The sequence below is a fragment of the Salmo trutta genome, chromosome 20 (genome assembly GCF_901001165.1).
Source record: "Salmo trutta chromosome 20, fSalTru1.1, whole genome shotgun sequence".
NCBI lineage: Eukaryota > Metazoa > Chordata > Actinopteri > Salmoniformes > Salmonidae > Salmo > Salmo trutta.
The window spans coordinates 1,790,612-1,801,756 of record NC_042976.1 but is presented as its reverse complement, the minus strand read 5'-3'; the positions used below and the strand labels follow the sequence as shown (position 1 = coordinate 1,801,756).

Genomic DNA, 11,145 nt, shown 5'->3' with positions numbered 1-11,145 from the left:
GGCACTGCATCTCAGTGCTATAGGCGTCACTACAGTCCCTGGTTCAGCGGTCGAAGGCACTGCATCTCAGTGCTATAGGCGTCACTACAGTCCCTGGTTCAGCGGTCTAAGGCACTGCATCTCAGTGCTAGAGGCGTCACTACAGTCCCTGGTTCAAATCCAGGCCTGTATCACATCCGGCCGTGATTGGGAGTCCCATAAGGTACACAATTGACCCCAGCGTCGTCTGGGTTTGGCCGGTAGTAGGCCGTCATTGTAATATAAGTATTTGATCTTAACTGACTTGCCTAGTTAAATAAAGGTTAAAGTTCGCGGTGCCGTTGACCTTAAAAGGCCCCAGGACCAAAGGAAGCAAAACATCCCCATAAACATCAGACATCCACCACCATATTTTACAGCAGGTATGAGGTTTATTTTGTGCTTATGCAAACAGCTGTATTTTCATGTCTGCAACGCCCTGACCAAACTCCACTGTTGTCACGTCCTGACCAGTAAAGGAGTTATTTGTTATTGTAGTTTGGTCAGGACGTGGCAGGGGGGGTATTTGTTTTATGTGTTTCAGGGTTTTTGGGTTATGTTCTATGTTAGTATATTTCTATGTTTGTTCTAGTATGTCTATTTCTATGTTTAAGTTTATTGGTTTGACCTTCAATTGGAGGCAGCTGTTCCTCGTTGCCTCTAATTGAAGGTCCTATTTAGTAGGGGTGTTTTTTCCTGTGTTTTGTGGGTGTTCGTTTCCAGTTTTGTGTATGTTGCACCTGACGGGACTGTTGTCTGTCGTTTTGTTGTTCGTTTGATTTTTGAGTTAAATAAAAGTGAATTATGAGCACGTCACACCCCATTGGACGACCCTCGTTACAACTGTATCAAGGTCATCGGGTAATGGGTCTAGTAGTCTGAGGTTGGTTACACTGTTACCTACCTTCTCTATGAGGTCTAGACACTCTGCATTATCCATCCAGTCTATGGCTTCCCACTGGATCCCCTCTCTGAGGAGAAAACACACACACACACACACACACACACACACACACACACACACACACACACACACACACACACACACACACACAATGGCTGTATTGTCCACAGGTTGATGTGATGAAATGAGCTGTGACCAGGCTGCTAGCTAGATGCTGGTAGGACTGTTCTAGAACATAACTGTCGTCCCATTGTAAACATCTGGCAGCCCAAACACCAACCCCCTCTCTCTGGCAGTGCTGCCCAGACCCCAACCCCCTCTCTCTGGCAGTGCTGCCCAGACCCCAACCCCCTCTCTCTGGGCAGTGCTGCCCAGACCCCAACCCCCTCTCTCTGGGCAGTGCTGCCCAGACCCTAACCCCCTCTCTCTGGGCAGTGCTGCCCAGACCCTAACCCCCTCTCTCTGGCAGTGCTGCCCAGACCCCAACCCCCTCTCTCTGGTAGTGCTGCCCAGACCCCAACCCCCTCTCTCTGGGCAGTGCTGCCCAGACCCCAACCCCCTCTCTCTGGGCAGTGCTGCCCAGACCCCAACCCCCTCTCTCTGGCAGTGCTGCCCAGAACCCAACCCCCTCTCTCTGGCAGTGCAGCCCAGACCCCAACCCCCTCTCTCTGGCAGTGCTGCCCAGACCTCAACCCCCTCTCTCTGGTAGTTCTGCCCAGACCCCAACTCCCAGCTACGACCCAACATAGTTCCCTCTCTGTAGTCCAGCTGTCCCATTAACAGACCTGTCATAGTCCAGCCGTCCCATTAACAGACCTGTCGTAGTCCAGCTGTCCCATTAACAGACCTGTCGTAGTCCAGCTGTCCCATTAACAGACCTGTCGTAGTCCAGCTGTCCCATTAACCAACCTGTTATACTCCAGTTGTTCCAGGGAGAAGATGTGTTTGTTGAAGTATTCCTGGAGCTTCTCGTTTGCATAGTTGATGTTGAACTGCTCAAACCTGTTCACCTGCAGGAGGAGAAATATATACTATAACAATATGCTAACTACCAACTACAGACCTGTTCACCTGCAGGAGGAGACAGAAATATATACTATAACAATATGCTAACTTAACTACAGTACCTTCAGAAGCTGTTTCTGCCATCTTGCCGACTCCAATGTCAGTGATTGGCATGACAAGGAGTTGGCATGACAACACAAAACAGATCTTGGACTCAGTGCCAACTAAAAAGAAGGGAAAACACAAACGTACCTCAAAATTCTCGAAGCCGAAGATGTCGAGGATACCGATGGACTTGAAGTTGTCCTTCCCTCTGACCTTCTGGTTGATCCGTGTGATGATCCAGGAGAAAGACTGGGCGTACAACGCCATGGCAACCGAGTCCCGAGAGCACACCGCCTGTCAGTCAAATCAAACAGACCAATGGGTGAACAAAATAATATACAGACCAATCAGAGGGGTAGGAATGTGTTCTAAAATGGTCTTGACTCTGGTCAACAGTACAGCACTGTATAAGGGGCGGCAGCGTGGCCTAGTGGTTAGAGCGTTGGACTAGTAACTGAAAGGTTGCAAATTCAAATCCCCGAGCTGACAAGGTACAAAATCTGTCGTTCTGCCCCTGAACAAGGCAGTTAACCCACTGTTCTTAGGCCGTCATTGTAAATAAGAATTTGTTCTTAACTGACTTGCCAAGTTAAATAAAGGTCAAAAATAAGGGAGCCATTTGGGATGCTCTGAAGGTTAAGGCAATAGTGAACCAAAACGGGGATAGACCACATCCATGCCTTGTTCCACATATTTCTGGTGATTACTGAAGCTAGAAGGGATTAATACAGCAATAACTAGTTAGAAACACCTTCAGACCAAAACCAGACAACCCAACAACAAAAAAACGGTCAGAAAAACACAAGGACTTTTCACAGAATTTAGAGAAAATAATCTACTTAAGGCCTGTGTTGTAACCTGGCCCTGCAACGCAACTAACCTTCCAGCGCAACTAACCTTCCAACTAACCTTCCAGCGCAACTAACCTTCCAACTAACCTTCCAACTAACCTTCCAACTAACCTTCCAACGCAACTAACCTTCCAGCGCAACTAACCTTCCAGCGCAACTAACCTTCCAGCGCAACTAACCTAACTAACCTTCCAGCGCAACTAACCTTCCAACGCAACTAACCTAACTAACCTTCCAGCACAACTAACCTTCCAACGCAACTAACCTAACTAACCTTCCAGCACAACTAACCTTCCAACTAACCTTCCAACGCAACTAACCTTCCAGCACAACTAACCTTCCAGCACAACTAACCTTCCAACGCAACAAACCTTCCAACTAACCTTCCAGCGCAACTAACCTTCCAGCGCAACTAACCTTCCAGCGCAACTAACCTTCCAACGCAACTAACCTAACTAACCTTCCAGCGCAACTAACCTTCCAACGCAACTAACCTTCCAGCGCAACTAACATTCCAACTAACCTTCCAACTAACCTTCCAACTAACATTCCAACTAACCTTCCAGCACAACTAACCTTCCAGCACAACTAACCTTCCAGCGCAACTAACCTTCCAGCTAACCTTCCAACTAACCTTCCAACAGAACTAACCTTCCAGCGCAACTAACCTTCCAGCGCAACTAACCTTCCAGCGCAACTAATCTTCCAGCGCAACTAACCTTCCAGCGCAACTAACCTTCCAGCGCAACTAACCTTCCAGCGCAACTAACCTTCCAACTAACCTTCCAGCGCAACTAACCTTCCAACTAACCTTCCAGCTAACCTTCCAACTAACCTTCCAACTAACCTTCCAGCGCAAATAACCTTCCAACTAACCTTCCAGCTAACCTTCCAACTAACCTTCCAGCGCAACTAACCTTCCAACTAACCTTCCAGCGCAACTAACCTTCCAGCGCAACTAACCTTCCAACTAACCTTCCAACTAACCTTCCAGCGCAACTAACCTTCCAACGCAACTAACATTCCAACTAACCTTCCAACGCAACTAACCTTCCAGCGCAACTAACCTTCCAGCACAACTAACCTTCCAACTAACCTTCCAGCGCAACTAACCTTCCAACGCAACTAACCTTCCAACAGAACTAACCTTCCAACTAACCTTCCAACTAACCTTCCAACTAACCTTCCAACGCAACTAACCTTCCAACGCAACTAACCTTCCAGCGCAACTAACCTTCCAGCGCAACTAACCTTCCAGCGCAACTAACCTTCCAGCACAACTAACCTTCCAGCACAACTAACCTTCCAGCGCAACTAACCTTCCAACCAACCTTCCAACTAACCTTCCAACTAACCTTCCAACTAACCTTCCAACTAACCTTCCAACTAACCTTCCAACTAACCTTCCAACTAACCTTCCAGCGCAACTTGGAATGTTACTTATTGTGTATCTATTATTACTTGTATTATAATTTCTACATTTTCTTTATTTTTTTTCTTAGATTGAGTTGTAGTGAGCTTCCTACAGGCATTGTGTGGTAACTCAACAGGCTGTAAGAACAGTACTGTCTGGTGTTTCAGGAGCACAATAGCTAGTGGCCTTGTCTGAGCCAGAAAGGCTCCTGTTTCTATGGCGTGAGGCAGCTTGATGTACAAGTAACCTCCTGGACAGGATGCTAGTCTATTGCAGGGCCACAATGCTCCAGGACAATCATTAACCTGTGGGAGCAGCAGCCATGTTGAATAGAGAATAGAGCTGGACTGGTGGCTCCAGGAACTCCGTCAGAGAGCAGAAGAATGGCTGTTTGTCCAGGTTATAACCAGGGATATGGGTTAGACGGTAGGATGGCTGTTTGTCCAGGTTATAACCAGGGATATGGGTTAGGATGGCTGTTTGTCCAGGTTATAACCAGGGATATGGGTTAGGATGGCTGTTTGTCCAGGTTATAACCAGGGATATGGGTTAGACAGTAGGATGGCTGTTTGTCCAGGTTATAACCAGGGATATGGGTTAGACAGTAGGATGGCTGTTTGTCCAGGTTATAACCAGGGATATGGGTTAGACAGTAGGATGGCTGTTTGTCCAGGTTATGACCAGGGATATGGGTTAGGATGGCTGTTTGTCCAGGTTATGACCAGGGATATGGGTTAGGATGGCTGTTTGTCCAGGTTATAACCAGGGATATGGGTTAGACAGTAGGATGGCTGTTTGTCCAGGTTATGACCAGGGATATGGGTTAGGATGGCTGTTTGTCCAGGTTATGACCAGGGATATGGGTTAGGATGGCTGTTTGTCCAGGTTATGACCAGGGATATGGGTTAGGATGGCTGTTTGTCCAGGTTATAACCAGGGATATGGGTTAGACGTTAGGATGGCTGTTTGTCCAGGTTATAACCAGGGATATGGGTTAGACATTAGAATGGCTGTTTGTCCAGGTTATGACCAGGGATATGGGTTAGACGGTAGGATGGCTGTTGGTCCAGGTTATAACCAGGGATATGGGTTAGACGTTAGGATGGCTGTTTGTCCAGGTTATAACCAGGGATATGGGTTAGACATTAGGATGGCTGTTTGTCCAGGTTATGACCAGGGATATGGGTTAGGATGGCTGTTTGTCCAGGTTATAACCAGGGATATGGGTTAGACAGTAGGATGGCTGTTTGTCCAGGTTATAACCAGGGATATGGGTTAGGATGGCTGTTTGTCCAGGTTATGACCAGGGATATGGGTTAGACGTTAGGATGGCTGTTTGTCCAGGTTATAACCAGGGATATGGGTTAGACGTTAGGATGGCTGTTTGTCCAGGTTATGACCAGGGATATGGGTTAGGATGGCTGTTTGTCCAGGTTATGACCAGGGATATGGGTTAGACGGTAGGATGGCTGTTTGTCCAGGTTATAACCAGGGATATGGGTTAGGATGGCTGTTTGTCCAGGTTATAACCAGGGATATGGGTTAGGATGGCTGTTTGTCCAGGTTATGACCAGGGATATGGGTTAGATGGTAGGATGGCTGTTTGTCCAGGTTATAACCAGGGATATGGGTTAGACAGTAGGATGGCTGTTTGTCCAGGTTATGACCAGGGATATGGGTTAGGATGGCTGTTTGTCCAGGTTATAACCAGGGATATGGGTTAGGATGGCTGTTTGTCCAGGTTATGACCAGGGATATGGGTTAGACGTTAGGATGGCTGTTTGTCCAGGTTATGACCAGGGATATGGGTTAGGATGGCTGTTTGTCCAGGTTATGACCAGGGATATGGGTTAGACGTTAGGATGGCTGTTTGTCCAGGTTATAACCAGGGATATGGGTTAGACATTAGGATGGCTGTTTGTCCAGGTTATGACCAGGGTTGGTTGATTGGTTGGCTGGCTAGTTGGCTGATTGGTTTGCTAGTTGATTGGTTGGCTGGCTAGTTGGCTGATTGGCTGGCTGGCTGGCTAGTTGGCTGATTGGCTGGCTGGCTAGTTAGCTGATTGGCTGGCTGGCTAGTTGATTGGTTGGCTGGCTAGTTGATTGGTTGGCTGGCTAGTTGATTGGTTGGCTGGCTAGTTGTCTGGCTGACAGGCAGAGAGAGGAGAGGAGAGCGAGAGAGACACCTGGTCTGGGCTTATTTGTTTAAATCATGAAAAGGTTTCTTGTGTTCGTCGTGTGGCCATCACATTCCTTGGGCAGCAGACTCGCGTCCCAAGAATAATAGTTTCCCATAATTCAAGATGTTTAGATGTAAAAGACTGCAAATACAGCAATATATTTAATCTAATCACTGAATACATTTATCACGTCTTCATTGAAATGAGATACTGTGGCTAGTTAAAGCCAACCTGGGGATATTAGTTCAGCTGTCCCATGTAGGTAACGGTTGTGTATTACACTGCCCCTAGAGCGGAAGATATGTTACTGCGCACCAGTCTGTACCTCTATTGTGCTACTGACTGAGATCATTATCACTGGGGTTTATTGTATGAGGAATTTGGCACACAAAGGACAGGAAATGGTGCTAAGTCACGCAAGGGATTTACACAGACAGACAGACAGACAGACAGACAGACAGAGACAGACAGACAGACAGACAGACAGACAGACAGACAGACAGACAGACAGACAGACAGACAGACAGACAGACAGACAGACAGACAGACAGACAGACAGACAGACAGACAGACAGACAGACAGACAGACAGAGAGAGAGAGAGCGAGACAGAGAGAGAGACAGACAGAGAGAGAGAGACAGAGAGAGAGACAGAGAGAGAGACAGAGAGAGAGAGACAGAGAGAGGGGCATTGCGAGCACTAGAAGACAGCAGGGCAGGTTAAATAAAGGTGAAATAAACATTAAAATAGATTGAGGACACAGTGTGTAGTGTAGTGTATAATAGAGTAGAACAGTATAGTAGTGCAGTGTGTTCTCAATGGGCAAACATTAAAATAGATTGAGGACACAGTGTGTAGTGTAGTGTATAATAGAGTAGAACAGTATAGTAGTGCAGTGTGTTCTCAACGGGCAAACATTAAAATAGATTGAGGACACAGTGTGTAGTGTAGTGTATAATAGAGTAGAACAGTATAGTAGTGCAGTGTGTTCTCAACGGGCAAACATTAAAATAGATTGAGGACACAGTGTGTAGTGTAGTGTATAATAGAGTAGAACAGTATAGTAGTGCAGTGTGTTCTCAATGGGCAAACATTAAAATAGATTGAGGACACAGTGTGTAGTGTAGTGTATAATAGAGTAGAACAGTATAGTAGTGCAGTGTGTTCTCAATGGGCAAACATTAAAATAGATTGAGGACACAGTGTGTAGTGTAGTGTATAATAGAGTAGAACAGTATAGTAGTGCAGTGTGTTCTCAATGGGCAAACATTAAAATAGATTGAGGACACAGTGTGTAGTGTAGTGTATAATAGAGTAGAACAGTATAGTAGTGCAGTGTGTTCTCAATGGGCAAACATTAAAATAGATTGAGGACACAGTGTGTAGTGTAGTGTATAATAGAGTAGAACAGTATAGTAGTGCAGTGTGTTCTCAATGGGCAAACATTAAAATAGATTGAGGACACAGTGTGTAGTGTAGTGTATAATAGAGTAGAACAGTATAGTAGTGCAGTGTGTTCTCAATGGGCAAACATTAAAATAGATTGAGGACACAGTGTGTAGTGTAGTGTATAATAGAGTAGAACAGTATAGTAGTGCAGTGTGTTCTCAATGGGCAAACATTAAAATAGATTGAGGACACAGTGTGTAGTGTAGTGTATAATAGAGTAGAACAGTATAGTAGTGCAGTGTGTTCTCAATGGGCAAACATTAAAATAGATTGAGGACACAGTGTGTAGTGTAGTGTATAATAGAGTAGAACAGTATAGTAGTGCAGTGTGTTCTCAATGGGCAAACATTAAAATAGATTGAGGACACAGTGTGTAGTGTAGTGTATAATAGAGTAGAACAGTATAGTAGTGCAGTGTGTTCTCAATGGGCAAACATTAAAATAGATTGAGGACACAGTGTGTAGTGTAGTGTATAATAGAGTAGAACAGTATAGTAGTGCAGTGTGTTCTCAACGGGCAAACATTAAAATAGATTGAGGACACAGTGTGTAGTGTAGTGTATAATAGAGTAGAACAGTATAGTAGTGCAGTGTGTTCTCAACGGGCAAACATTAAAATAGATTGAGGACACAGTGTGTAGTGTAGTGTATAATAGAGTAGAACAGTATAGTAGTGCAGTGTGTTCTCAATGGGCAAACATTAAAATAGATTGAGGACACAGTGTGTAGTGTAGTGTATAATAGAGTAGAACAGTATAGTAGTGCAGTGTGTTCTCAACGGGCAAACATTAAAATAGATTGAGGACACAGTGTGTAGTGTAGTGTATAATAGAGTAGAACAGTATAGTAGTGCAGTGTGTTCTCAACGGGCAAACATTAAATAGATTGAGGACACAGTGTGTAGTGTAGTGTATAATAGAGTAGAACAGTATAGTATGTGCAGTGTGTTCTCAACGGGCAAACATTAAAATAGATTGAGGACACAGTGTGTAGTGTAGTGTATAATAGAGTAGAACAGTATAGTAGTGCAGTGTGTTCTCAACGGGCAAACATTAAAATAGATTGAGGACACAGTGTGTAGTGTAGTGTATAATAGAGTAGAACAGTATAGTAGTGCAGTGTGTTCTCAATGGGCAAACATTAAAATAGATTGAGGACACAGTGTGTAGTGTAGTGTATAATAGAGTAGAACAGTATAGTAGTGCAGTGTGTTCTCAACGGGCAAACATAAAATAGATTGAGGACACAGTGTGTAGTGTAGTGTATAATAGAGTAGAACAGTATAGTAGTGCAGTGTGTTCTCAACGGGCAAACATTAAAATAGATTGAGGACACAGTGTGTAGTGTAGTGTATAATAGAGTAGAACAGTATAGTAGTGCAGTGTGTTCTCAATGGGCAAACATTAAAATAGATTGAGGACACAGTGTGTAGTGTAGTGTATAATAGAGTAGAACAGTATAGTAGTGCAGTGTGTTCTCAATGGGCAAACATTAAAATAGATTGAGGACACAGTGTGTAGTGTAGTGTATAATAGAGTAGAACAGTATAGTAGTGCAGTGTGTTCTCAATGGGCAAACATTAAAATAGATTGAGGACACAGTGTGTAGTGTAGTGTATAATAGAGTAGAACAGTATAGTAGTGCAGTGTGTTCTCAATGGGCAAACATTAAAATAGATTGAGGACACAGTGTGTAGTGTAGTGTATAATAGAGTAGAACAGTATAGTAGTGCAGTGTGTTCTCAATGGGCAAACATTAAAATAGATTGAGGACACAGTGTGTAGTGTAGTGTATAATAGAGTAGAACAGTATAGTAGTGCAGTGTGTTCTCAATGGGCAAACATTAAAATAGATTGAGGACACAGTGTGTAGTGTAGTGTATAATAGAGTAGAACAGTATAGTAGTGCAGTGTGTTCTCAATGGGCAAACATTAAAATAGATTGAGGACACAGTGTGTAGTGTAGTGTATAATAGAGTAGAACAGTATAGTAGTGCAGTGTGTTCTCAACGGGCAAACATTAAAATAGATTGAGGACACAGTGTGTAGTGTAGTGTATAATAGAGTAGAACAGTATAGTAGTGCAGTGTGTTCTCAACGGGCAAACATTAAAATAGATTGAGGACACAGTGTGTAGTGTAGTGTATAATAGAGTAGAACAGTATAGTAGTGCAGTGTGTTCTCAACGGGCAAACATTAAAATAGATTGAGGACACAGTGTGTAGTGTAGTGTATAATAGAGTAGAACAGTATAGTAGTGCAGTGTGTTCTCAACGGGCAAACATTAAAATAGATTGAGGACACAGTGTGTAGTGTAGTGTATAATAGAGTAGAACAGTATAGTAGTGCAGTGTGTTCTCAACTGGGCAAACATTAAAATAGATTGAGGACACAGTGTGTAGTGTAGTGTATAATAGAGTAGAACAGTATAGTAGTGCAGTGTGTTCTCAACGGGCAAACATTAAAATAGATTGAGGACACAGTGTGTAGTGTAGTGTATAATAGAGTAGAACAGTATAGTAGTGCAGTGTGTTCTCAACGGGCAAACATTAAAATAGATTGAGGACACAGTGTGTAGTGTAGTGTATAATAGAGTAGAACAGTATAGTAGTGCAGTGTGTTCTCAACGGGCAAACATTAAAATAGATTGAGGACACAGTGTGTAGTGTAGTGTATAATAGAGTAGAACAGTATAGTAGTGCAGTGTGTTCTCAATGGGCAAACATTAAAATAGATTGAGGACACAGTGTGTAGTGTAGTGTATAATAGAGTAGAACAGTATAGTAGTGCAGTGTGTTCTCAATGGGCAAACATTAAAATAGATTGAGGACACAGTGTGTAGTGTAGTGTATAATAGAGTAGAACAGTATAGTAGTGCAGTGTGTTCTCAATGGGCAAACATTAAAATAGATTGAGGACACAGTGTGTAGTGTAGTGTATAATAGAGTAGAACAGTATAGTAGTGCAGTGTGTTCTCAATGGGCAAACATTAAAATAGATTGAGGACACAGTGTGTAGTGTAGTGTATAATAGAGTAGAACAGTATAGTAGTGCAGTGTGTTCTCAATGGGCAAACATTAAAATAGATTGAGGACACAGTGTGTAGTGTAGTGTATAATAGAGTAGAACAGTATAGTAGTGCAGTGTGTTCTCAATGGGCAAACATTAAAATAGATTGAGGACACAGTGTGTAGTGTAGTGTATAATAGAGTAGAACAGT

The 11,145-nt window shown here is 43.6% G+C and overlaps 1 protein-coding gene across 1 annotated transcript in view; it reads right to left on the bottom strand.

Annotated features, from left to right (window-relative positions):
- Positions 1-11,145, bottom strand: part of myo10l3 (myosin X, like 3) — a 159,101-nt gene that overhangs the window by 74,535 nt on the left and 73,421 nt on the right. The window contains exons 11-13 of the mRNA XM_029702003.1: positions 2,180-2,326; positions 1,832-1,932; positions 923-989 (exon numbers count right to left, since the gene is read on the bottom strand). Coding sequence (XP_029557863.1) covers positions 923-989; positions 1,832-1,932; positions 2,180-2,326 — 315 coding nt within the window. The remainder of the gene's footprint in view (positions 1-922; positions 990-1,831; positions 1,933-2,179; positions 2,327-11,145) is intronic.